The sequence below is a fragment of the Candida metapsilosis genome (genome assembly GCF_017655625.1).
Source record: "Candida metapsilosis strain BP57 chromosome Unknown scaffold7, whole genome shotgun sequence".
Taxonomy (NCBI): domain Eukaryota; kingdom Fungi; phylum Ascomycota; class Pichiomycetes; order Serinales; family Debaryomycetaceae; genus Lodderomyces; species Lodderomyces metapsilosis.
In genome coordinates, this window is record NW_027138165.1 from 300,714 (window position 1) to 327,881 (window position 27,168).

Genomic DNA, 27,168 nt, shown 5'->3' on the forward strand with positions numbered 1-27,168 from the left:
TTGAAGTACCTTAGTAGAAGTCTATTCTCTTTCATTATCTAAAACAACCAAAAACCCACCCACTAAATGCAATGATCCACACACAAATACATTCAACTCTTGGTCCTCTTTCTTTAAATACTCTACCGCAGTTTCAATATCTGGAAACACCAGTCTTTTTGCCTTGCCTCCATCTAAAGTTTCCCACAAGTCACTAAACTTGTGTTGGATTTCCAACTTTTTCACAGCATCTTCAGAGGTATTTTTAGCTAACAATTCAGGATTATATTGGCCAGAAGACCATGTGATGTTGGGAGTGAAAATAACTTCATCGAAGGAGACTTTTGGGTCATTTGAGGAGACTGTGTGGTATAAGGTAGTCAATAGCTCAGCATAATTATCACGACCTTGCTGGTTGAACAATAAAACTCTTTTCTTTGGCATCGACTTCAACTGTTCTTCTTTAAACCAGGTGGAAGATGCAATTATGGATTCTATAGTATGTGCACCATCAACAAACCACGTAATACCAGATGGATTATTAGTAATGACTTGACATCTCCCTGGCCAATCTACTTCTTTTAACCCCTTGACGAACTTTTCAGGAAGTGACTCCACTTTGCTTCCATTTAAAGAAAGCCCACTCTCAACTCCAATTGATTTCAAATGCGTATCTGCTATTCTTACCGCCAATGCAGCATTTTCCTTTTGGAACTCTCCTGAAAGACCCAATTCAACATCAGGCAAATCATTGGGATGTACAAACTCTAATGATGACACACCCAATTCCTTCGCTCTAGTTTCAATTATTTGATGAGTTTTTGGATACTCCTTTTGTTCACTGACAAAAGCTGGTACCCCGTTTTTGAAGATTCCAGTTTTATTATCAGTTATGCTTTCAATGGTGTTTCCCAACATAAAAGTATGATCGATTCCCAAAGCACTTATAGCGGTAACTGTTGGCTTTTCAATGATATTTGTAGAATCAAAAGTTCCTCCAACTCCAACTTCATAAATTGCCGTATCAATACCTTCTCGTAAAAACACGTGAAATGATAAAATAGTCAAGTATTTAAAATACATTGGTTTGACTACATCACTTGGTTGCAAACTTGGCCATTGTTGAGGATCAGATTTCGTACTTGAAAGTTTATCCCATACTTCAAAAAAGTACTTAGTAAACAACTCCTTATCTATAGGTTGTCCATTGATTCTTATTCTTTCACGTACTGACTTCAAATGGGGTGACGTATATAAGCCAATTTTGGAAATAGAATCAGGTTGATATTGTTTCAAAATACTCTCAGTGAAAGCACAGGTAGACCCTTTACCCTTTGTACCGGTGACATGAATGATATTGAGTTTGTTGAAATCTCTAGGAGCATAACCTAATCTTGAAGTGTATTCACGAACTTCATTAATTGATAATTCATTTCGATTCACATTGGGTCCCAACTTTTTCATTGCTTCAATGGAAGCAAAATTTGACTGTAGTGAGTTTAATGCGTTAATAGCATCTGTGTATGTACGAGAAGACATCTTTGGTATTCTCATTCCATGTGAAATCGAGGAGTTGCTTGTTTTGGTCTGGATATTTGACTCTGAAGAAGAAAAAAAAAAAAAAATTAAATTTATCAATTGCGTATTGCATTACACAAAGAACAACAAAGTAAATTGGAGGGGAAGGTGCTAGTGTAAGGATAGCAGATAATTTGTGATAAGCGTGACGTATAGTGAGGGAATTTATTAAGCCCGGAGCTTCAGAGGTATTAGTGAACTGGTGGCAGTAATAGATTATGTTTGATCTAGACAATTGTCTGAGATTGACTACCACGGGAGTTTACTCAATGACCCGTCTATTAACCTTGCACTTTTCCTGCTAAGCTTCGTAAGTAAATGAGTGATGCCATTCAATTCAAATCGTCCAGTTTGATTTTATAGGATTATGCGCTGTTCATTTCTTTGTGTAAACAAACGGTGGCAAAATCTAAAATACGAAATCTAAAGAAAACCACCTTTTATCACACAACACCTTTCTTCTTCTTGCGTTTACGTGTTTCCATTCTAGAACGACTTTCAGATACACTGTTTGAGTCAATTCCATGAAGATGATCCAATTGAGTCAATTGCCAGTATGAGAAGAGTCTATGCGTCGCCTTTTTGGACGCGTGATCGAATTGATTGTATAGACTGTCAAAGTTATACACGTTCTCTTACAGAAAACTGCTCGCTCAGAGAGTCAATTGGATAGGAGCGGTCTGACCACATAAAGAAGAGATATCTCCAATAGTTCAGACAAAGAGGCAGTCGAGTTCAGGGCCATTGCCAAACTGAAATACCCCTGTCAAAAGGTTGAAGCTGTACTGACACTGCTTCACTGTCAGGACCTATGATTACAGTACTTGTTGGCTTATTGCTATTGACGTATACGAGGCAAAGAATGTGATATATGGGGTTCATTATTATATGGGTGGTAGCGATCTCAATTTTTGACACCCTACATCATACACTTGCTTGATATTACCTAATATGGAAATCTACTAGATATTTTATTTCTTTTTTTTTACCTCCTGTTGTTTTGTGTTTGATTGGTGACAACGGAAAACCTGACTCATCAAACAAAAAAAAATCCATTTCCACATACATTTTAAGAACCGCACACTATTCAAACCAAATAGTATTTACAACACCACTACTACATCAATCATCATCCAAGAGCGCAAAGCAAGCAATTATTTATAAACAAAGTTTCTAAGTGTACCAAGGCCAGCCATTCCCCAGTACATTCAATAACCAATAAGCCAACATCAAATAAGAGGTTTATTGCAACAGTGTTTTCCATTTACCTATAGTAACTAATTTTTGAATTTCCCACATACCTTACTTATACATAATGTATTGGACTATTTAAAGAGTCTTCCTGTTATAGATTGGGTTTATTATTATAATTATTTAGATTGTGATTGAGAAAAGAGTATAAATTTTACTTTTTCAACCATGATTAATGACAATATTCATAACGATGGCCAATTTGGCTCTGCTGCTTCGGGTGGCGGCAAAGTAGACGTCGAGGACCACCTCAGCTCGATGTCACAGTTTATCTACTTGGAGGCAGCAGAAGCCGCAGGAAGACAGGAGGAACAAGCGGAGTATGATGGCAAACACGAAGCACCAGCATCGGTTGCATCATCGCTTGATATTACATCAGTACAAGATAATGAGGATTTGAACAATGAATTTAATGAATTTATCGACATACCTAATTTAAGATCATTACAACCTACGCCAGTGTCCACTTCAAATCAAACCGAGTCGTCAGTGACCTCACCAACTCCAGTGCAACAACAACAACCACAGAGAACTATTCATCAACAAGTGCAACATTTGAAAAGACAATCCCAACGTGCTATTGGTGCTGGTCATTCTCAAATTAAACAAAATATTATCAACAGTTTACAACCTTATGTCAAGAACAACAACCAAATTTCCCCAGCGCAATTCAAACACCAACGTACTCAGTTGATGACTATTATTGTGAAATATGTTGCCACCAAAATCTACAACACATTCCCCCCAGAATCCCGCAAAAGAAGAGATTCTTCATCTCCACCCTCACCTACAACATCATCTACACCAAACAATGAATTACCATTGGATAAATTTTTGCTCTTATTGACCAGCAGGTTGAGGGTCTCATTAACAATCTTTTTAAAGGCAATTATCTATCTATTCAGATATATGGATATAATTTACCTTTTGAGATATCTTAATCAAACCAACAACTTTGTCAATTACAATGATATGGGATTTGAATTGAAGAAATTGATTGTGGGATGTTTTAAATTGACAATCATTAAAGAGAATAGAGTGTCGGCAAAGAAATTGCAAGTTAATTGGCAACATGTGACTGGATTGAGTAACCAAGAGATTAATTCAATTGTTAAACAATTGGTGAACCGTATGAATGGTAAATTGAATATCAAAGATGTCGAGGTTGTGAGAATGAAGAATGAAATGCACAGATTTGTTAAACTTTGCTTGTGAGGGAAGCTGATTCTGCTTTGTTTTGTTTTGTTTTGGTTTATTTTTTTTTTATATTTTTAGGGTGTTTGTATATGATCTTTGAGAGATTTGTTTGATTTTTATATAGCTTTTGAATCAGTCAACTGTAGAGAGTCGGCCCTTGTATCGAAGCAGAGGTGAGGATAAAGTACTTGTCTTGCTTTGGACGTGTTCCTCGCGAACAAAATTTTCCACCTTTTCATAATGAAAAGGCCAGTCCTTTAGATCAGTCCAATCAGTCCAAGTACTTCGATACAGCCTCCGCTATCGAAGAAACCACACCTTACTTCAACACTACGAATGCACCTTCTTGATCATTTACCGTTTGAAATTTGGACTAAAATAATTGTCTACGCTGGGATAGACAATCTTATACTGCTCTTGCTGGATGAGGGCTCAAAGATCCTTGATGAGTACCCCCAGTTGAGGACTTTCATCAATAAAGTGATTGAAAACACCTCAATTCAATATAACAATCTAATCTACAGACCGAGACAATTCGATAGAGTTTATACACGTGATTACTTAGGTAGTACGTTTTTTAATCAAAAGGACCCAGTGCTTTTGAAAACCACTAACGATTTTCTCACTTTATATGACTATTGCCTGTTTCAAAACCTACCTGTTGTTTTGAGTCTCAACTACCTGTTGGAATGTGATGCAGACATAGAGTTGATGAGAGAAATCGCTAAACATTTGAAGTCCGAGAGCGTGGTGGAATTGCATATCAGATTTCAGGAATGTACAGGCTTCTTTCATGAGTATCAGTTGAATGACTTTTTCCATTTCAAATCGATAACGGGTTTACATTTGGGTGGCAAGGATGATCCATGTCCCATCATTGGAATTGACAAACTTTTCCCAGGATTGAAAAATGTATACCTAGAACACTATACGATCGATTCATTTCACAATTTGAAGAACTCTAAAATTGAGAACTTATCCATTTGCGGCCCATTCACTGAGAAATCATGGCTTGACCTTGCGGATCTTCCTGTTTCACTACGGTTTTTAAGCGTGCAGAGGTGCACGATTGTGTTGAACGATCAAGGTCTGCAACCGTTGGTCAAACCTCAATTGGAAAAGCTATCTTTGACTGATGTTGGTATTGATGATCCAATCGAGACAGTCGTGACGTTCATTATGGAACAAATTACAGAATCAAACACGAAGACATTTAGATGGAGACTGCCGACTTTTGAGCTTCACGATGGTACATGTTTAGTTGTTGAAACAATGTTGAGTATTGAGACACCGCGACTTGGTCACTTAGAATTTGAATTCTCGGCATATTCACCAAGATTAAACTGGAGTGGTTTTGACAACCTAACTAAATTACAATTAAACGATATCGGTGGCAGCACTTTGTATGGTCAGTTTGTGTTTCCTACTCATTTGCAAGAATTGGAAATCAACGGATCTGAACTTCAAAATTTCAATATTCCAGAAGATGCATTACCTTTAGGGTTACAGAGGCTATGCATACGCGATTTTCGCGGTCAGCACCTATATCCTCCAAATCTAGGTAATTTTATGCATTTGAAGCATCTCACATTGTATGGTGTAAATGGGGAAGATGCTCAACACTTTGAATTTCCTCATTCTTTGAGAGTGTTGGTCATAGAGCATAGTTTGATTCGGTCACTTGAGGGAATGCAGTTTCCAACACATTTAAATTCGTTGACTTTAAGAGAATGCAAGTTGGAATCCATTGACAATATTTTATTTCCTGACGAATTGCGATCCTTAGATGTGTCATATAATAGCTTACAATCTGTTTCGAGAGTAAAATTTCCCAAGAAATTACACACGCTAAATTTCCGTGCTAATGATTTGACATCATTTTGTCAAGTTGACATTCCAACAACTTTAAGAGTACTAGCATTTGACTACTGTTCTTTGGAAAAAGTTGATGTAACGACAAACATAAAAGGAGAAGCCCTTCAGTTGGAGAAGTTGAAATTAGAAGCGAACAAGGTTTTGAGATCAAACAATATTAAACTCGCACCTACTTTAAAAGTCTTGAGTCTCAGGAATTGTGGTTTGGAGGAGATTGAAGGCATTGAATTTCCCGCTGCACTTGAAGAATTGGATCTTTCTGAAAATTTCCTTCGGGATTTAAGTCTCATTCCTCCGACTGATTCTACAGGATGTGAATCAAGCGCCGATAAACTGTTTAGGATGGACACCAACTTCCTATCCTCACTAGCCGTTGTTGACTTAGCCCACAATAACTTTAAGAAAATTCCATCATGTGTTACCTCTTTAAGGAGTTTAAAGAGTTTGGACTTCTCGTTGAATAAACTGAAAGCTATTGAATGTGAATTCAAGTCAGAATGTTTACAATACGTGAATTTGAGGGATAATGCTGATCTTTCAGAAATCAATCTTTTATTGAATCAGAGTAACCACGCTGTTGATCTGCCAACTGTAAATTTTAGCAAAAGGAAGAATCTGCCTACAGTCTATAAACAGCACGCGGAAAACAAAGTGATGTTCTGTACAGCCAACGTGATGGAGGATACGAAAAGTACAGAGCCTTGGACAGTGTACCAATCACCGGGAAATTCTGTACATACCACATAATGCTTACACGAACTACTGATGAATGATATTTGACAAAGCTAACCTGCTGAAAAGACAAAGCTATACTTGTCCAAAGTGATCCAATGAACAACCTATGTGTATTAATGAGATATTAAACGACACAAACATGTAAGTAGAAGGAATCAGTTTCAAAAAGATTGAAATCCTGTGTATTTTTAAAAACGACGATAATAGTGTAGAAAACACTTGCATATTTCTGCAAAACGCGATCCTTCAAATAAAACCTCACAATTTTTACAACACCAAAGTCGAAAATCAGCACATTACAAGGCACACAAGCCGTTACAGTGTATGGACAAACCCAGTTGATCAAGCTCTTACTAAGGAGGATTTGTATCCCGTCAATGCGTGCTGCCACTCACGCAAGTCTCATTGATGACCCACATTGACCATCTACCATTAGAGGTATGGATGAAGATTGTATCTTATATTGGAATTGAAAACAATTTACAGCTTCTACTGCCAGAGAACAAACTACTCGATGAGTTCCCCAAGTTGAAGAATTCCATCAATAACGTCATTCAAGGTAAAATTTTCCAGTATAACAATCGAATCTTGAAACCAGAACAACTTGAACTGTATTTCGATTACTATTATTATTATGACACAATATTTGACAAAAGAGAGCAATTGTTGTTAAATACACCAGATGATTTTCTCATGTTGTATGAGTACTGTACTCGGCATAAGTTGTCAAGTACATTGGTAATTTCATATATGCTAGAGTCGTTAGCTGATACAGGGCTGTTGAACTGGTTAATTTCCCGGTTGAGACTAGATACGTCAGTAAAGTTGTTTATTGATCTTTCGAAAACTGGCACTTTTAGCACTGAGGAGGCTATGAAGAATATTTCACATCTCCGTAGTTCGGTGGAAGGTATCCAATTTGGTATGGAAGTCAATAGCTTGAGCAAAATAGACATTCAATTCCCCTCATTGAAGTATGCAGATATTGGTGACTATCTAGGCAATGAGTTCAACAGTTTAAGAGATACAAAACTTGAACGTTTGTCGGTATATAAATCACTGGGGTCTGGAATGAGTCTTGATCTTGATCAACTTCCCTCCTCATTAAAAGTTTTGCATATTAGTGATATGAACATCGCCGCGTGCTCAAGCAAAACTCCAACCTCTTTACCCCAATTGGAATATCTAAGTCTATCTGGAGTGTGTTGTGAATCAGAATCGGCTGCCAGAGTAACGAGGAGAATCATACATCATCTCACAACCACGGTGAGAGAATTTGAGTGGATTCCAGCCGATTCGAGTGACTTTACGGACGTTAGCGGTCCAATTTTCAGTGCGTTGGTTGACCGTGGATCATTTTCAATTTCGTGTTTAAGAAACTGGTCAAGACTGGGGCGAAGGCACTTGAATTGGTCATGCCTTCCAAACTTGAAAAAATTGTCAATAAAGGTGCTTAGAAATTATCTCTCACGTGATGCTTGTACGTTTCCCTCGCTGTTGGAGGAGATAAACATATCTGGTGGGGAGTTTACAAATGTCACATCCTTGGTTGAGGCTTTGCCTCTGAAAATGCGTAGCATTTCCATTGAAAGTCTTCGTCAAACGATTTATCTTGACGCTGCTGATTTTTCCAGATTCACTTGGCTAACATCACTTAATTTATCCATGGTTAAATTAGGTGAAGAAATCACCTTCCCAGATTTGTTGGTGGAGTTGGACTTGTCCAACATGAATATGAAGTCGTATGATGATGTGACGTTTCCGAAATCTTTAAAATCTTTAAACATTTCATATTCTGGGTTGACATCAATAGCGAGGGTTCCATTTCCTGAAAGTTTGGAATCATTGGATATAACTGGCAACATGTTGAAGACCTTAGATGATGTAAAATTTCCCAAGAGTTTGCAATTGCTCAATGCGCTGTGTACCAAATTGACCTCGTTTTGCAGAATTGATATTCCACCGACTTTGAAAGTTCTTTTATTGGATGAGAATAAATTGAAGGAGATTGATCTTTCCTCTACTTTAGAGGGTGAGCCTTTGCACCTAAAAAAGTTGGATTTGAAGTTGAACATGGGCTTAAAAATGAACGATGTAAAACTTCCATCTTCGGTGGAAGCAGTGGACTTTACTAACTGTGCAATGAATGAGCATATTGATGTACAGTATCCTGCATCAGTGGAAAGTTTGAACCTTAGTTATAATCATTTGCATGAAGTGAGTGCCATATTTCCTCAAGATTCACATTTGAAAGATATAGACTTGGCCCGCAATAATGCTGTTTGTATAGACATCAAGTTCCCAGCTTCTGTGGAATTTATCAGTCTTGCACAGAATGAGCTTGATCATATACCATTATGTGTGAGAGATCTTCCAAATTTGAGGAGTTTGGATATATCATGGAATTGTCTTCTGAATCTAACATGTGAGTTTGATTGTGAGTCGTTACAATTTTTGGATTTAGAACATAACATGATACTGCAGTTTCGAATAGTTTTCAAACTTGGTAAATATTCGAAATTACCAGCAATCAACTTTGAAGAAAATCACATTGGCTATTCTGATACAATTTATGTACAACGTGAAGGGGAGAAGGTGATTTTGAGTACGAAAGCAATGGTTGAAGAAGAATCGATTGGTAACCTGCAAACATTTACTTTGACACAAATTATGACCAATGCACCAGAAGTTGAATCTTATATTCAAAAGTCGAGTTAGGGCTCCATACTTGGGACGGATTTTTATAGAATGCAACACACATAGGCAAATAGAACCATACAAATAATGAAGAAGCAATTCGTTGTGTAGGATTTCTTTAATCCATATTTAAAGAGGGTTAAAGTCACGTGTAAAGTTGCTTGCATATGTGTCGTAAAAATTTATTTGAGACATCGAAATTTTGCGAGTAAGAGATTATGTATATCTTTTGTATGAGTAATAAATTATGAGTCATAATACGATAAGGCAATTTGACAAAACCAGCTGCTACCACGTGACCACAAAAAAAAATTTTTTCTTATCGGATGCGCGGTTAAGGAATAAAAAACTAAAACTCATTTGGGTTTATGGGGTTTAATTTACATACGAGGAAAAGTAGAATGACACACATACGCACAATAACAACTGATTGAGTTTAACTTCTTTTCTCTCTCTTTTTTTTATATATTACTCATAATAGAAGTTTTTTTTTCTTCTTCTTCTGCACTGACTAATTCTATTCTTTAAATTTTTTTTTTTTTTTTTTCACAGCCATAGGAAACATATATAAGCAACTCAAAAATTTTTCACATTTTTCAGCTTTTATATTTCCCTTTTCTTTTCTTTTACTTACAGAAACATACATTCTACATTCTACACACGCACATAAATCACAATGTCAGTAACATCCAATCCGTATGGTCCACATCCATCAGACTTTCTTTCCAACGTTTGCCGGTTCGAAGTTATTGAAAGTACATTAAGAGAAGGTGAACAATTTGCCAATGCCTTCTTTTCGACTGAGAAAAAGATTGAAATTGCTAAAGCATTGGATGATTTTGGAGTTGATTATATCGAATTGACTTCACCAGTGGCTTCTGAACAAAGTAGAAGAGATTGTGAAGCTATCTGTAAATTGGGCTTGAAAGCCAAGATATTGACCCATATTAGATGTCATATGGATGATGCTAGAGTTGCCGTGGAGACAGGTGTTGATGGAGTTGATGTTGTTATCGGAACCTCACAATTTTTGAGAAAATTTTCGCATGGTAAAGATATGAATTATATTGCTCAAAGTGCTATTGAAGTTATTGAATTTGTTAAATCAAAGGGAATTGAAATTCGATTTTCAAGTGAAGATTCATTTAGGTCTGATATTGTTGATTTGTTGAATATTTACCGTACAGTTGATAAAATTGGGGTAAATAGAGTTGGTATTGCTGATACTGTTGGTTGTGCTAACCCAAGACAAGTTTATGAATTGGTCAAGACTTTGAAATCGGTTGTTTCTTGTGATATTGAATGTCATTTCCATAATGATACCGGTTGTGCTATTGCTAATGCATACACTGCTTTGGAAGCTGGTGCCAAATTGATTGATGTTTCAGTATTGGGTATTGGTGAACGTAATGGTATTACCCCATTGGGTGCATTAATGGCAAGAATGATTACTGCTGATCGTGATTATGTTTTGTCCAAATATAAATTGCATAAATTGAGAGACTTGGAAAATTTAGTTGCTGATGCAGTACAAGTTAACATACCTTTCAATAACCCAATCACTGGATTCTGTGCATTTACTCATAAAGCTGGTATTCATGCTAAAGCAATCTTGGCTAACCCATCAACTTATGAGATTTTAAACCCAAGTGATTTCGGATTGACTAGGTATATTCATTTTGCCAATAGGTTAACTGGATGGAATGCAATTAAATCAAGAGTTGATCAATTGAATTTGAACTTGACTGATGATCAAGTTAAAGAAGTTACTACAAAGATTAAATTGTTGGGAGACGTAAGACAGTTGAATATTGATGACGTTGATTCGATAATTAAAGATTTCCATCAAGAACAAAGTACTCCTGCTTTGAAACCAACCGACAAAGTTGGAGAAGAGCCTGTGGTTTCTGTTGAAGAGGAAGCCAAAGAGGAGTCAGACGCAAAAAGACAAAAAGTTTAGTATACTTGTATGCATTTTGTATTTCCCAAATTCGTTTCTATTTATAAAATTTAAGTCAAAATATATTATTCTGGATGAAAGAAGCCATTGGGTGTAGTTTACTCGCATATGCATCATTGTGACTCGACATTTGCTACTGACAAGGGTCACCTACTTCATTCATCATTGGTTGGACGCTTGCTGGTTCTCTAAATTGGGAAGCTGCATAGCATCTGAGTTACTTAATGTTGTATCCTGTAATAAGGTACTAGGTATAGTGAATTATGTAGCAATAACTTAAAGAACTATATAAACTAGACAGGAGACTATTAAGGATTCCGAGGCCTACATATAATGAATAAACCAAAGACAAAGATTGCACAAGGGATGACAAATTTAGCTCAGTTGGGTGGTGGAAGGAAGTTGGATGTATTTCATTAGTTGATTTCTAAGCTCTTCAAAATCAGTTCTAAGTTCTTTAAATTCAGTTCTAAGTTCTTTAAATTCAGTTTTAAACTTTTTCAATTCAGTTTTAAACTTTTTCAATTCACAGTGATCACAAGGAGATCCACTTCTGCACGAGCATCTTTCCTCGTCCAATCCGAGCATTTTAACTGTTGTCTTGAAGGTTCTGTAACAGAAATATGCCAAAGCCACTAAAAAACACAATTCGAACCTATCCCTGTGGGTAGAGTTAGTCAAGAAGTTATGCACACCCAGCATTAAGCTTGACAACGTAAATTCTGCACCACAGTTGGCCTTGTTCTCTCTGGACATGATTGGATCGTAATTGGATGGGGGTGTGTAACTGTGATGTTTGTAGAAATAAGTTTCGTGGGGAAGTCTGATATGGAAAGTTGCTTTAACTAGGAGTGTCTTCAAATTATACAATTATTTACACTGAAATAAAGAAGGAATTACTCAATATATATAGTATATTAGTATATATGTTAGTATATTTGTATCCACATGTTATACGTAACAGTTAAGGGGTAAAAATATTTACGTAAGCATATACGTATTATAAATCAAAGTTTTGTGTTAGTTACTTGTTTTGTGCGCCACCGTAAAGCTTTGCCAAAACTTTATTGGTTAACTAAACCAGCACAGAGAGTGTGTTAATTAAGATTCAAGCTTCCTCCTCCATCTGAGTGTCGAAGAAAACATATCAGTTGTCCGAAAGATTGCATCTTTGCTATGACAAAGCTTGAAGTCCAAGGTATATTCATATGGGCTAACTGGAACATCTCAACATCCACTAAAAGTTCTAAGATACGTTTACATAGAGAGTACTTGTTATCTTACTTTCGATAAATCTATTTCCGCCAACAAAAGCCTCAATTTCATCATAGAAAATGCTAGATATACTAGGACCTGGGCCTACCACATCATTACACACTTGTCTAAGGGCTTCCCACTTCAGTCCGACGTTTTCCTTGCTTCGATACTTATATTACCCAACGTCCACTTCAAGAACTTAAACACGCTCTTTCAAAACTAGTCACATCTACAACTTATATACTGGTCTACTTAAAAAGACCAATTAATGCTTCTTGCCCATGAGATAAAGAAAACGTTCCATTTTTTGTGTTCCGTACTTGTAGTTTCCTTAAAGTCAACCAACAATCCAGTAGATAAAAACCCGTACTTCGTATTGCTGAGGGTTGGCGACACCCTTAGTGCACTCCAACTGTCATGCACCTTTCCGACTTACCAATTGAAATCCTTGTAAGGATCCTCCCCATTGAAGATCACCTTTTAGACCTCCCCAATGCCATTATTATTCCGTGGCTAAATCTAATGCCCCAGGCAAAGCTGTTTAAAATATTAGGTGATAGTGGATATGGCTTTCAATTTGTTGAGGGGCATTGGCCACTGAAAATAACGCTCTCAGGTAAACGTTTCACAAAGTATGGAGAATGCTTTACGAGTGCAAAAGATTGTATTGAAAAATTTGGTCGAAAATTTAGCCGCAAAATATTTATCAAAACTGGACACCATATTAAAGCTGAATATTATAAGAAGTATGTGTTTTTTGACATTGAAGCAATTGAACATTTACTTCAAGATTATTTCGGAATACTATTAGACATACGACTTTGGACCGGTGATGACAAACAATTTGTTCAATTACGACTTCATTACTGTTATTTGGATTTTCCTCTAACCCGCAAAAATGCTATTTTTATGACCGATCCAAAAATTCAATTCAACAATGAGTTGGTCAATGGCTGGTTCATTCGTAATGAGGTTGAGGTACCAAATATAATGAAATTTACTCGATATCGTTTGCAATGGATTGAAAACTTGGAAATAACTATAAGTGTAGATGAATTCATACGAATGAAGTCTCACTATGCATTTCTGAACAAGATTTTGGCCCCTAAAGAATTGAGAATATATTTGAGTTTGGGTGAAAATAATGCTAGTGAAGCAAAGGGTATAAAATGCCCCACTGATTTTCCTATCGAATGGATCACTGATTTAATTGACATCAGCAATGTGCAGGTGTTTTCTTTGCACTATTTCGATTCCAATACTACTACTAATGGCATTGGTTTGTTACTCAGTGAAATGCCGAACCTCATAGAACTTGATTTAGGATTTGGGAGGATGGACTTTGAGAGAGTTGCGAGGTTGGTGCCATATAAGGATATTGACTGTCATATACAAGTCAGAGTTGATAGACAGTTTTATGAAGAATATCAATTTAAGCATATCAAGTCTGTTTGGAAAATTGACATTCAGGATAAAGTTGCCGTTGTTGGTTATATTAAAAGAGCCAAAAATGACTTGATTTTGCAAACGTTGACATTACACGAGCAACTTATCGCTTGGCTAAGATATCGATGGCGAAGAATGCAAGGTAAATTTGCAAAATAAAAGGTAAAATTATTAGAGTTTAGAATATATAGAATACATGTTTTGCAACTATTTTGATGAGATGGTGCGTTTATTCACAAAATCCACTTTGTCTAGTAAAACACACTAGATGATCTCTTTTCATCGTCATAAAGAACACCAACACCACCATTACTGTTAGGTCCAAACTCATTAACAACTTGTTCAACATTAGCCACACTAAATTCCAAATCGTCATCAGTAATCATATCCCAATACTTGTAAATCATCATAATGGTAAACACATTACACAAGCTTCCAAAAAACAATCCATCAATATAATGCGAAGCACCTTGACAAATTTGCATTGAAAATACATAAGTCAAAATTTGTCCAGCAATGAAAAAGAAACATCCAAGAAGAATTGCACCCAATGCCCATAATGATTTCAATGCAAATATGACAAGTATAATTTGTGACACAACGTAAACTGCAAGGATTATAGCATTCAACACATATGAGAAAACAAACATTGTTGTCGTTTTGCGGAAATTTAACGCAGTATCCCAATGTTTGAATGTGATTAAACTGATAATGAAATTGATAACAAACCAAACAACAACAACACATCTCATTATATTTAATGATTTTCTTGTCCCATCTTCCCAAAATTGAAAACAAAGTAATCCATTATATAGCAAACACACAACAACACCACTAGCTATTCCAATTTGTAAACTGACAAAATAAGGATAAGTGGGCGAACTAGGAGGAGCAACACCACAATCAACAATCAAACTAGATACAATCAACCCAAGTAAACAATACATCAAATTCAACATCTCAGCACGACCAATAGCGGTATATTTGGCTCTCATGTTGAAAATTATAATCAAGATAATGATGAGTCCACCAAAATGGACAAACGCGTTACCGATTTGGAAAATCATCGTGTTTGCCAATTCAACACTACGGGCATAACATTGTGGCACGATACCGCGTTGAAAGTAGGATGATTGATTGACGGCACCAACTACTGAGCATAAAGGTAGCGAGGTCTTGTTGCATATACCATCAAATGATCCAAATGACATTGCTTTAGTGATAATCTATTAGTGATAGTATGATCCTTGTAATGAATTTGGTAAAAATTAACGAACGGCTAGATGACTGACTCCTTTTTATGATATTGTAGCGAATGTGTAAAATACTCTCTAATTATAGGAGCTAGGTATGCAATGTAACAGGTTGACAGGTGTAAAAGACAACTATAAGCGGTTGACGTTGATGGGTTGATCTGACGTTTGATGTGATATTCAGAAATAGAAATAGAAAACTCCTTTCAGAAAAATAAAAATAAAAAATAAAAATAAAAATAGAAAAAGAAATTTTTTTTTTTTTTTTTTTCCTTTCTGATTCAAACCTGTATATAACCATTTCCCGATTTGGAATATCAATAACAAGCCATAACCAACTGGATCAAAAGCTAATCTAGCAATAAGGGAAAACTACATGATACCGGTCGTTCATAAATAGTAGTAATAAATAATCATAAATATATAATATAAACACCAAAATATATACAAAATGAAATAAAACAAGTTAACGAATACACCATCAATTACTCACTCCGCTTTCCATCAATCAATCAATGATGATAGTAATAAGGTGGAGGTGGAGCAGTACTAAAAACAGGCTGTCCAAATATGTCCAACTGTGGAAAGTTTCCAGCAGCACCTGCATAAGCATCATCTCTCGACAATCTGCCTCTTCTCTTTTCATCAACAAGATCCACCTCTTGACGACTATGTTGCTGCTGTTGCTTCTGCTGTTGCTTCTGCTGTTGCTTCTGCTGTTGTTTCTGCTGTTGCTTCTGCTGTTGCTCTTCCTTTTCCTTCTTTACACTAAAACTTTCCTCCAATCTCTGATTCACTTTACTAATATCAAGATGGTTCATCGACTTCTTTTCCTTCAATGTAGGCAAAGTCTTCTCATTGTCACTAGAAACCTCAGCACTGGTACTAACACCAAGTCCAACCAAATTACTATTTGTTCTTCTTATTGGCGATGTACTGATGGTTCTCTGTGGTGCGAAGTTGAAATATCCAGTATTTCCTAATCCTACACCAACACCAGCTCCAGCACTAGCTGTTCCTAAACCCTTATCATAAATCAAAGATGGGGATTGTGTCGATCTTATAACTTCCTGGTAAATGGCACTATTGTTGAAAGATGGATGATGATGGTGGTGATTGATACAGTGGCTGCTGTGGTGATTGTTGGTACTTTGAAGGTAATGATGACTGTGTGATTTCTTGGGCGTCGGATGTTCCAAAGAGTATGGCGATTTTTGTACTTGTTGTAATTTAGGACGTTGTGGGAATTGATCTTGCAGTTGGTGTACTTGCTTCTCTGGTGTCTTGAATTTGTCAACAACTGACTTCTTCGAAGGGGTGTGATTAGTATTGACACCTTCAAAATCAATCAAGGTCGAGTTGGAGCTAACTGACGTAGGAGTCATTGATTCAGATGACAAGAGGCTACCTCCACTCAGCTCTTGACTTTGATCTTTCTTATTCTTCTTCTTTCCTCCTAGTTTGATCACCCTTCTCTTTGGTTTAATTGTTGCATCTTTAGCATACTTGTAATAATTAGTTGCTTGAATAGACGAAATATCTTTTAATAAATTATCCTTTTCTCCAAATGATTCATCCACCAATATATCAATTGGAATTCCGTTGTTAGTGTTGGCAGTATTATTGGTACTGCTGTACCCACTGTTGTTGCTAAAATGACCACTTCCTGACACCAAAGATTGGGGGACTGAAGCAATATAGCTTCTCACATCACCATGAGTAACTGACAACGAGTTTAATAAGTTAGGATAATTTTTGTCCAACTTATCCATATGAGTTCTTTGAATAACATGTTTGAATTTCGGTATATTCATACTCATTGTTTCACGAGATTTAAACAATTCAAGAATTTTCTGCAAATGCTTTGTTGAATATACCAAGGAGACATCTTCATCATTCTCCAACATTTTATAAGTGGAGGAGGAGCTAGATACTAAAGTAGTATCGCCATCCATTGTAGTAGCAGTGTTTGCTGCTGGCGTTGCATTGGCAGCCAACTTACTCTTGAACTCATTCATATGATTATCAAGACTAAGATACTTCAATGACAATTGATGAATCAAAGTAGGTAAAGTCTCCCTAAATAAATCTCTAATTTGAGATTCAATTTGTTTTTGCAAGAAATTAGCCAAGACTTGAACGGTATCAAAAGTTGAACTAACTTTGATAGAATCCAACGGATCATTTCTAAACACAAGTGTCAACCCCTTTGACTTGGAAAATACTATAATTCCAATCCCATTAATCTTTATATCTGACAATTTAAGGTCCAACGGTATAGCAAATTGTTCATTAGCCATCACAAAATGTGGAGTAACAAATGAATTATCATCGTCATCATCAGTTCCACTATTATTATTATTATTATTGTACAGACCATCGTAATTTACCTCCTTTTCCAATGAATTTGAATAATAAATATTCATAGGATTAGCTTGTACTTGTGTGTGTAAAGTCAAATGGAAATCTCCATGATAGTTGATTTTAAAAATACCTCTAAATCGGTCTTTACCCAATTCACCAATTTCCAAAATTTCAAAATCAGGAGCAACTTTACCAAAATTCAAATCTTTAATAGTGATGTTTGATGCTAGGATATTGGGAGATTTTCCTGAATTTAATGCATTGGTAAGAATGTCCTTAGTCCAGTGAGAGAGTGACTCAGTATCTAGTGAGTCCCAATTAACTTTGAAAGACATTTCGTAGCGTTGATTAGTGTGACTTAGTAATTGTTGTGGTTATATATTTTTTTCTCTGTTTGATTTGAATATAAAAAAACAAATGAAGGAATATGTGTTTGTGTTGTATTTAGTTATAAAGTAGTGGTAGTATGATGATTTTACATCAATATCTTTAGTTGATCTATAAGAAAGTGGTTGGTCTGTGTTTATAATGATATGATTTAAGTTCTCCTTCTTCTTCTCCCTTTTTAAAAAGATAAAATTTTTTTTTTTGTTTCTTTTGTGGTGTGACGTGTCGTAAAGTATCAAGTTGTGACACTGATCATTTAATCACTCCACATTTAAATTAACATTACATACAGGATAAATACGGAATCGAAAACATTTCTTACTTTTACGGCGGGGTCTTAAAACCCGAATAAAACGCATTGACCCCACATCTTTCCAAAAGTGGTCCAAATGAAATGCATCTAGGTGAGGTACGCACTGACACTGTATCACGCCCCAAGCTTAATTACCCATCATCTAACTGTTTCTTTTGCTCAATCCGAATCGGTAATTTTAATCCGTTTAGTTCCGTATCACGCGATCAAAATGAAAATTTTCATACAAAATGTAACATTACATCATAAGTCCCTTATGTAAAACTTTTTTGTGACTGACAATAGATAGATAGACACCGGGAATAAGGACAATGTTGAGCTTGTAAACTCCGAGAATATAGAATCATAGCTACACTGTAGGTTAGTCTGTACTATTCTGCACTTCCCTTTGCTTTTACGAATGTTGAAATCAGTGTCTTTGCAAATTCAATGTCGTAAATGTTAGAAATACGACACAATGTCAAAATTGACACAAGAACAGAAAAAAATAAAACAGCACCCATCAGAAGGAAGAGGAAGCAGAGCCATAGAAGGACAATCAATTGAATAGACAACAACAGCTCATAAAACAAAGCAATTCAGCCTTTGGTATAACATACAGAACCATCTAACTGCACTCCTAGCGCCGCGCAACAAGATATATCGGAGCCCCAATACCATGTCCACGTCTCCCACAACGACATCCTCTGCAACGCTACGAGAACCAAAACCATCTATTTACAGCTTCTCCCTTACAGACGCCGAAAACAACGTTATCAACTTTGCTCAATTCCAAAACAAAGTTCTCCTTATAGTCAATGTTGCAAGCCTATGTGGATTCACACCTCAATACCACGAACTACAACAACTCTATTCCAAATACCACTCTCAAGGTTTAGAAATCTTGGCATTCCCCTGTAACCAATTTGGTAATCAAGAACCTAAATCAGACAAGAAGATAGCTTCAGCTTGTCGACGTGATTTTGGTGTTGGGTTCCCCATTATGAAGAAAATTAAAGTCAATGGTGAAGATGAATCATTGTTATATCAGTTTCTAAAAAATGAGAAAAGGGGCATGTTTGGGTTTAAAGGTGTACGATGGAATTTCGAAAAGTTTATTATTGATCGAAAGGGACGCGTTGTGGCTAGATTTGATTCTTGGATTACACCTAATCAATTTGATGGGATGATACAACAATTGTTAGAAGAGGGTAGCTAACAAGAACGGTGATCAGTTGGGTGCTCTACATACCCCAATATACTTGATAGATGTATTATACAGTTTTTGAAGTAAATAATAATAATAAAACGTACAAACAAAAGAGTTTCCCCTACTTTTTACTCCTTTTTGAAGCGGCTGGAGTTGATTCTCTTGATCGTTTAGTCCCAGCACCATTAGATGCATTAGCTTGTTTCTGTTTTTCTGGATTAACTTCCTTCAAAACACATCCTAGTAATGTATTACACCTTCTAGCCAACTCAATAACATTTCGACTTTGCAAAAAGAAATCAAATTGGAAAATTGGTGAATCACGTATTGCTTCTTTAATTGATTCATAAACTTGAGGCAGATCAATACCAAATCGATACATTTGAACAAGCAAAAACCGATCTTCTTCTTCACTATACACTTTTTTAGAATTTGAAGAAGGTGGATATTTCAATTTCAATTCCAATAATGGGTATCTGTATTGAGAAATTTTCCTCCTCAAGGCCTCTTTTTGCAATTGTAATTTAATAATTTTCTCTTCACCTTGTTCAATTTGATTGATATATTTTTCAAATCCTTCAATTTCTTGATACTTGAGCCAAAACTGTTTAGCATATTCACGAACTTCATCTTCTGTCTTGTCTCCTTGGAACTCCAATGCAATTAATGGGATTGAATTACGACCGTATTTAGCACAACTGGAAATGAAATGATAAAAATCTTTTCTATTCCAATTACCAAAGCCTTGCTTCATCAAATCCGCTTTCAATTGTCGTTCTTCCTCAGTTAATGGACGTGATTGAGCAATTTCCTCCTGTTCCAACTTCTGCTCCAATTCTCGTTGTTTCAAAGTTGAAGCATCACCAGCTTTTAATGGAACTTGATACTGGATTTGCTTCTTGTAATAATTCTTTTCCAACTCATACAATTCAAGTACTTTTGGTGGGAAGAACTGATGATCATATAAATTCAATTGTTTTGGTGGCTTGGGGCCAGATTTTGATACCTGTTGTGACTTATTACCACCTCCACCTCCACCACCAGTGTGCAACACATCCTTATAATACATATCAATTGAATAGTTTTCCTTCCGCTCTCTCTTACCCGGATTGATCCAAGCATGACCAACATTGGTGATTGCTGTAGGTTCCTTCTTTTTGAAGTTCTCTCCATTCCACTCATAAACACTTTCATCATTGGTGAAATTTTGCAAAGCATTTAAATTCAACTTGGCATATTTCTCATTCAATTCTTGTGTTTTCTCTTCTGAATGCTTCAACAATTCTTCAATATCGAAATCTTGTTGTCCTTGATCACCTGGTTCTTGCTCTTGAGTTTGTTCCTTTTTGAATACATCTGCAGCTCCAAATTGAATCATGTCCAATAACTCATTCTTGGATGCAGCTTTACCACTCTGTTGACCATCCAATCCAGCAGTATTATTACGACCCTGTTGAATAACCAATTGATCCAAACGCAACTTTTGTGTTGCTCTTTCCAACACTTTTTCCTCAATGGCATTCTCAGTAATAAATCTAAACACTTTCACCTGCTTTGTTTGACCAATTCTATGAGCACGATCCATTGCTTGTAAATCAGCTTGGGGATTCCAATCAGAATCAAACAAGATAACCACATCTGCTGAAGTCAAGTTGATACCCAATCCACCAGCTCTTGTAGTTAATAAAAACACAAATTTCTCACTTCCTGGTTTATTATATTCATCAATTGCATTGATTCTATCGGTGTGCTCTGTTTGTCCATCAATTCGACAGTAAGGATACTCTCGGAAATAACAATAATCCTCCAAAATATCCAACATTCTACTCATTTGCGAGAAAATCAATACTCTCGAACCTTCAGCTTTAAACTTTTTCAACAATTTATCCAAAATAATCATCTTTTGAGCATTGTAAACTAAATGCTCATCAGTGGTGTATGGAGGTCCCGGTTCCACCCCATCAAACAAATATGGATGATTGCAACATTTTCTCAATTGCATGACAATATTAAGTAACCTAGTCTTAGATTCCTTCTTGTTAGCTCCATTCACAGCATCAATATCCTTTTCCAAAATCTTTTGGTACAAGTTCTTTTGCATTGGAGTCATTTTCGTATAAATATTCAATTCCTTTTTCGGCAATAGTGATTTTTCAACATCAGCTTTGATCCTTCTTAATAAAAATGGCTTCAATACTTTATGCAATTGTGAAATAACTTCACCATCTTCTTCATTAGTGTCTTCTTTTTGAAACCATTCATCAAAGGAATCATTATCTGCAAACACATCTGGTAATATAAAATTCAACAAGGCCCACAATTCACGTAGATTATTTTGCAATGGAGTACCAGTAATCAATAACCTATTCTTTGAATGAAACATTCTAATAATCTGTGACAACAAACTCTCTTCATTTTTGATCCTATGAGCTTCATCAATGACAATATACTCCCAATCAAACTTTTTAAAAGTTGACTTTTCCCTAATAACAATCTCATAAGAAGCAACAATAACATCGAAATCACAAGTCATGACTCTATTCTTGATCATATCTGCCCTTTCATCTTTATCACCTTGTAAGACCAACACATTGATATCAGGAATCCATCTTTGAAATTCCCTAAACCAATTATCCAAAGTTGACTTCGGAGCAATAACCAAATGCGGTCCATTAATCTTGTACATGAATCGCAAATAACCCAAAAAGGAAATCGTCTGTAACGTTTTACCCAATCCCATTTCATCAGCCAATATACCTGACAAATTATTCTCATACAAGGACACTAACCAATTCAAACCTTGGATTTGATAGGGTCTCAATTCACCATTGACATACCCAGGACTCTCGGTAAACTCAAATGGCTGTTTACTTGAATCTTGCTCTTTTAACAATTCGGCGTCTTCTTCTTTTTCCGTCTTTCTTCTTCTCATTGAATCATGACTAGTTGATTTATGCTTGGCTTCCAGATCATGTAAATCATCAACAATTTTACGGAAAAGCGGGTCTTTATTCGCTTTGGCTTCAATGAAGTGACGGAATAATCCCGTTAGGCCAAGTAGGTATTTGAATCTATGACTAGTTTTCTCAATATCAACTTGCTGTTTTTCCGATTTGGTGAAATATTTACTGGCATTATCCAGAAACACGAGTTGGTCTCTATTTTGAATCAGTTCACCAAGCTCCAGCGATGGTGTCTAATCAGGAGTTAGTAATTAGAAAAACGCGTAATTGCGAAGTAGTACTTATACATACCCCTTCTATTGAGCTCATGATATATCCGTGGCAACGTATTTAGAGTTGATCAATGCCGGCAATTTTTTTTTCTCTCTTCCATTTCATCTCTGTTGTGATTCCAGACCGCGTTTTTGAAATTCTATCCAAAACAATGCACTTACATGCTGTAGAGGTTGACGTGAGTGACACTTACGGAGGATTCCGAGTACGCTTGAGAATCTATTTCAAGTATGTTTGATCAACAGAGCATTCATTACGAAAATTCAGACGCGTAGTATTCCATAAACGCAATATTTAATGAAGCAAGAACAGGACACAAATGATTTTTGGCTAGGACTTTATTAAAATAGTAAAGAGCTGAGACAACAGAGGGCACTTCACTAAATCTCTTTCATTACATAACTAGTTGACAAGCAGTATAGTTCTTGGATTTTTTTCGGTTTATAGAAACCCTAACATTAACTCAAAACCAAAATTTTTTTATTCATCTATGTAAATCCCTAAAATAAACTCTAACTTTTCTCTAAAATTCCAATCTAAACTTTTCCTTTGATTAAATGGCAAGCTTCTTACACCACGAGCTCATTAATGAAGCAGCATATTTCTAAATTGCACCTGGTAGCATCTTCTCGAATATTATTAAGCGGTTTTCTTGCTTAAATCCGCCCCATAGAATTGAAACCAAAACGCAATCCAAAAAGGCAATCAATTAGACAGCTTTCTTCTTTTACCCAATGTCGAACGAGTGTATCCATAAGTACCAGCTTGACCTTCTAATTCACTATCACCATCATAACTTGCCGCATATTCTTCATCGGCATTTTCAGCAACATCAGCCCCAGTCAAACTCACTTTTCTTTTCACACCCCGAGTACGTCCATTACCATGAACCAAATTGAGATGTCTGTTCAATGAATCACACCTATAGAAAGCTTTACCGCAATTTGCTTCATTGCACACAAACAAAATCTTCATAATTTCATCTTCATATTGACGACAGCTATTCTTAACAAATCCATTCTTTAAATGCTCATAATGCACATGATGTTTCAATTCAGCTCTTTTTTTAATACCAAGGAAGTGCAAGGGACATTCTTTTACCGGACACTTGTACTTTCTTGTGGCGGCGAACTTTGAGCATGTGAATACATCCAAACTATTAACTATAGTGAGATAATCTGGTTTGGAACAATCTTTTGGTAAACAGCCTCGATCAGTGTCGGTTAATTTGACTTTGGTAATGGATGCCTTACTGTACTGTTTAAAAAATGCCTTCTTGTACTCGTCTATTCTTGATGTTTCAATACCTGATGTGGAAGCATTGTAGAACTTTGATGAGTCTGTCCAACTTGACTTTGAGATGTCTTTGGTATTGCGAATTGTGACATCAACATCATCCGAAGAATGACTGCCTTCCTCATCTTCAGCAAAAGGGCTGGCACCTTCAGAGACGTCAGTATTGGAAACTGGTGTAGTCTCAGGTGCTATTGGAGTTTCAAATGAGTCAGCTGGAGCTGGTGTTGTGGCGAATTTGTACATTGACAACTTACTCAACTGAGGTGACGATAATCTTGAAAATGAATACTGTCTTGGAGAAGTTGATTGAGGAATAGTCACACTCATTATAGAATCACCAATTGCTGGACCTTCAAGTTGACTTAAAACACCCTCGTTATCGTTACCATCATCTTCGTCTTCAAGTGTTTGATTAAACACGTGTTGAATGTTTTCAAGTAGTCCTTGCTTGAGCTTGAGATGTATGGGCACAGGCAGCAGATAATTTATTCTGTTTGATTCCAATTGACTTGGACATATCGATCCAAGGGTTGTCTCTTGTGTCCCATCCATGGTAGCTTCATGGTCCATTGCAAAAGGTGACATCCGATGCAACTCAGGCGTGAATCTAAAGTCTTGCTCGGCCAACAAGTACAAGTCATTATCAATGTGGTGTTGACTCAATTGCGATTGCTCAACTGCCTTGTGAGGGTTTTGGTACATGCTTGACATTGGTATTGAAGAAACAGCAGTATTTGCAGATGACAATGATGAAGAGCTTGAGGGGTTGCGTGATGTTTCCTGGGGTTGTTTGCTTGATCGACTATTGAGTCCACTTTCTTGATACAACTTGATTGCACTCGAGTTGTTGGGGTAACTTGTACTCAACTGTAAGCAGCTGTTATTAACAAATCCAATACTGAAGTTATTAACAAAACCATCTTTGGATCCAATATTTGCACTAACTGGTCTTGCCTGTGATGCACCTTTATCTTTTAAGCATATCCTGGGCGATTGAGCTAGCAATTCATTCAATAGTATGGCTGACTGACACGTGACACCTTGTTGGTCACTAATTGAGGATACCTGCACGACAACCTCATCAATACTCAAGTTTGAAAGTGAACCACTTTTATCATCTGAATGGTGTATCGAGCCTTCCTGGTTGACCTTGGAATGATATGTTTGCCAAATGGCAGCAAGCGGAGACATTGAAGAATGCTGATAACACAATAAAGCAGCGAGATATCAGCTGAAGGGAAGATACCGAAATTGATTACTGGAGGTGTATGTGTTCCCTTAATGATGCATTGTTTGAGTGATGAAAGACTTGCTTTGTGTTAAATCGATGTGTTCCTCAAGAGGTTTGAAAAATCAAAAGGTACGCGATTTGTTGAACAATTTATAGCAAATCCATTTCTCCTTGAGATAGTCTTTCAATAAAAGAAACTTTTGTGGAGAAGTTCTACTGGGTGCACAACGACGTATATCGACAAGGAGACAGTTGTGGGTGTTAAGGAGACGTGGCTTTTTCTATCTCCAAATGAATGCAGCAATGGCAATACTTTTAGAGGTTCCAAACAAGAGGGGAATTAGGAAAAATGAGTGTCGGTTGTAATGTGAGAATTTTGAAGAAATCTGGGGTAAAAAGAGAAAGAGAGAGCCAAGAGACACAAGGGATGTGTGTGTCCGTGTGTGTGATTGTTGGTTTGTCTGCAACAACATTAATAAAGAGATAGGTTCTTGTATAAATTAGGGGGTTGCCTAGTGAAGCGTGGTGAGCCTTTTGCATTAGGATATAAGTGGGTTGAAAATACTAAATGTGTTTAGTTTGTGTTTTTGAAAACTCGGAATTTAAAGTCCTACGCTTAATAGACTCATCTAATGTCTATTGGTTTTGTTCCAATTCTCGTATATGCATTGATGGGCATATCCACTTAAAACTAAATACAATGAAAACAGAATTTGCTATAAGAAGAGGCTAGATCTTCTATCAAGTTCAAAGTCGGAATAAGAGTTTGTTAATGAGATTCTTTTTCCCCCCTTCCTATCAATGGGTACGTGTTCTACACGCCTCGTTTAAAGTCAATTGGTGACATGTAATATCAAATTCGTTTCTTTTTCTGTTACCCCACAGTTTAAAATAAAAGAGCAAATTTATATTTTACATACAACAAAACGAGGATAGAGGAGTAGCACTTCAAGTATCTCTAAAAGTACCGCTATTTGACTAATCGAATGACCAAACATATATTCCACACAGGGGGGCGGAAGAGGAGAAGAATGTGTTGAACACATGTTTTGTTCCTCTTTAAATCATCGTTTAGATGGACGTTTGCTTGAAACAAAACGTTTTGCAAAATTATAAAAAGGCAGCACGAGGGAAACAAACACCAATTAAGGAGGACAAACTGACCAAAGGCAACCACTTTGCAAGAAATACACATATAGATTTCATTCAATACAATTGGAGAGAGAACATAGTAGTCAGCAGATACTTACTATTACCTAGAGTTCTTCCATATAGCGTATTTTTTACTAATAGGTCCCTTACAAGTGCCTGCCAAGTTTTTGAAATGGTAAAAGCCACTCCATTATGACCTTACAATTTGTCCTGGATTTATCTTCCCCTCTCTCTCTCTCTTCCCCTTTGAACTTTAATCTGTACGTTTGTGTCGCGACTTTCCCACGTAAAGAACGTAATAGAATATCCCACGACAGCGCATGTCAACATCTGTATAGGTCATTCATTATTAGTTTCACTCTTTAATGAAGAAACTTATCATCAATTGGTCAGCTGTTGTTATCGAGCACCTTACAGTGAACTGCTCTCGTGTCTGAGCAAATCTTTCCTATCCTTGACGAGGATAAAGTAAGCTTTACATTAGTACAATGACTTATGGTATTATTTGGGTAAGACCTTTTGATAATTGCGTTTCTCTAATTGGGGTATGAATTGCGTTCTTGCGCTACCTCTTTTGTCGTGCCTCGAACTGCCTTAAACTACTTTTTCGATATGTCTTCCGGAAAATATAATGGGTTACCCTTCACACACCCTCATAATCTCAATTCAGCTACAAACTATCAATGTGCTATACGTCATTTTCAAAAGTAGTTAATATGCGGGGTCTCGAGGAGAGATGGCTAGACCGAGAGGCACGCAATGCTATACCCTA

General features: G+C 36.5%; 12 protein-coding genes across 12 annotated transcripts; 6 read left to right on the forward strand and 6 right to left on the reverse strand. All coding sequences in view use genetic code 12, as the record gives it.

Annotated features, from left to right (window-relative positions):
- Positions 1–21: 21 nt before the first annotated feature.
- I9W82_004688 (tetrahydrofolate synthase) lies at positions 22–1,533 on the reverse strand (the record flags this gene model as incomplete). The annotated part of the gene is made up of 1 exon (XM_067693784.1): positions 22–1,533. The coding sequence occupies one exon, from the start codon at positions 1,531–1,533 to the stop codon at positions 22–24; it is 1,512 nt and encodes a 503-aa protein (XP_067546171.1).
- A 1,443-nt stretch (positions 1,534–2,976) lies between these two features.
- On the forward strand, positions 2,977–4,023 carry I9W82_004689 (uncharacterized protein; the record flags this gene model as incomplete). The annotated part of the gene is made up of 1 exon (XM_067693785.1): positions 2,977–4,023. The coding sequence occupies one exon, from the start codon at positions 2,977–2,979 to the stop codon at positions 4,021–4,023; it is 1,047 nt and encodes a 348-aa protein (XP_067546172.1).
- Positions 4,024–4,341: 318 nt separating this feature from the next.
- I9W82_004690 (leucine-rich repeat domain-containing protein) lies at positions 4,342–6,627 on the forward strand (the record flags this gene model as incomplete). Its single annotated transcript, XM_067693787.1, has 1 exon — positions 4,342–6,627. The coding sequence occupies one exon, from the start codon at positions 4,342–4,344 to the stop codon at positions 6,625–6,627; it is 2,286 nt and encodes a 761-aa protein (XP_067546173.1).
- Positions 6,628–7,059: 432 nt separating this feature from the next.
- I9W82_004691 (uncharacterized protein) lies at positions 7,060–9,333 on the forward strand (the record flags this gene model as incomplete). The annotated part of the gene is made up of 1 exon (XM_067693788.1): positions 7,060–9,333. The coding sequence occupies one exon, from the start codon at positions 7,060–7,062 to the stop codon at positions 9,331–9,333; it is 2,274 nt and encodes a 757-aa protein (XP_067546174.1).
- Positions 9,334–9,988: 655 nt separating this feature from the next.
- LYS22 (Lys22p) lies at positions 9,989–11,272 on the forward strand (the record flags this gene model as incomplete). Its single annotated transcript, XM_067693789.1, has 1 exon — positions 9,989–11,272. The coding sequence occupies one exon, from the start codon at positions 9,989–9,991 to the stop codon at positions 11,270–11,272; it is 1,284 nt and encodes a 427-aa protein (XP_067546175.1).
- A 375-nt stretch (positions 11,273–11,647) lies between these two features.
- Positions 11,648–12,028, reverse strand: I9W82_004693 (uncharacterized protein; the record flags this gene model as incomplete). Its single annotated transcript, XM_067693790.1, has 1 exon — positions 11,648–12,028. One exon carries the CDS (start codon positions 12,026–12,028, stop codon positions 11,648–11,650), a length of 381 nt encoding a protein of 126 aa, XP_067546176.1.
- Positions 12,029–12,946: 918 nt separating this feature from the next.
- On the forward strand, positions 12,947–14,134 carry I9W82_004694 (uncharacterized protein; the record flags this gene model as incomplete). The annotated part of the gene is made up of 1 exon (XM_067693791.1): positions 12,947–14,134. One exon carries the CDS (start codon positions 12,947–12,949, stop codon positions 14,132–14,134), a length of 1,188 nt encoding a protein of 395 aa, XP_067546177.1.
- Positions 14,135–14,226: 92 nt separating this feature from the next.
- On the reverse strand, positions 14,227–15,186 carry CHS7 (Chs7p; the record flags this gene model as incomplete). Its single annotated transcript, XM_067693792.1, has 1 exon — positions 14,227–15,186. The coding sequence occupies one exon, from the start codon at positions 15,184–15,186 to the stop codon at positions 14,227–14,229; it is 960 nt and encodes a 319-aa protein (XP_067546178.1).
- Positions 15,187–15,740: 554 nt separating this feature from the next.
- On the reverse strand, positions 15,741–17,927 carry MDM34 (ERMES complex subunit; the record flags this gene model as incomplete). Its single annotated transcript, XM_067693793.1, has 1 exon — positions 15,741–17,927. One exon carries the CDS (start codon positions 17,925–17,927, stop codon positions 15,741–15,743), a length of 2,187 nt encoding a protein of 728 aa, XP_067546179.1.
- A 1,023-nt stretch (positions 17,928–18,950) lies between these two features.
- GPX3 (Gpx3p) lies at positions 18,951–19,490 on the forward strand (the record flags this gene model as incomplete). The annotated part of the gene is made up of 1 exon (XM_067693794.1): positions 18,951–19,490. The coding sequence occupies one exon, from the start codon at positions 18,951–18,953 to the stop codon at positions 19,488–19,490; it is 540 nt and encodes a 179-aa protein (XP_067546180.1).
- A 112-nt stretch (positions 19,491–19,602) lies between these two features.
- Positions 19,603–22,753, reverse strand: I9W82_004698 (chromatin-remodeling ATPase; the record flags this gene model as incomplete). The annotated part of the gene is made up of 2 exons (XM_067693795.1): positions 19,603–22,677; positions 22,736–22,753. 2 exons carry the CDS (start codon positions 22,751–22,753, stop codon positions 19,603–19,605), a joined length of 3,093 nt encoding a protein of 1,030 aa, XP_067546181.1.
- Positions 22,754–23,422: 669 nt separating this feature from the next.
- On the reverse strand, positions 23,423–25,204 carry RME1 (Rme1p; the record flags this gene model as incomplete). Its single annotated transcript, XM_067693796.1, has 1 exon — positions 23,423–25,204. One exon carries the CDS (start codon positions 25,202–25,204, stop codon positions 23,423–23,425), a length of 1,782 nt encoding a protein of 593 aa, XP_067546182.1.
- Positions 25,205–27,168: the final 1,964 nt, after the last annotated feature.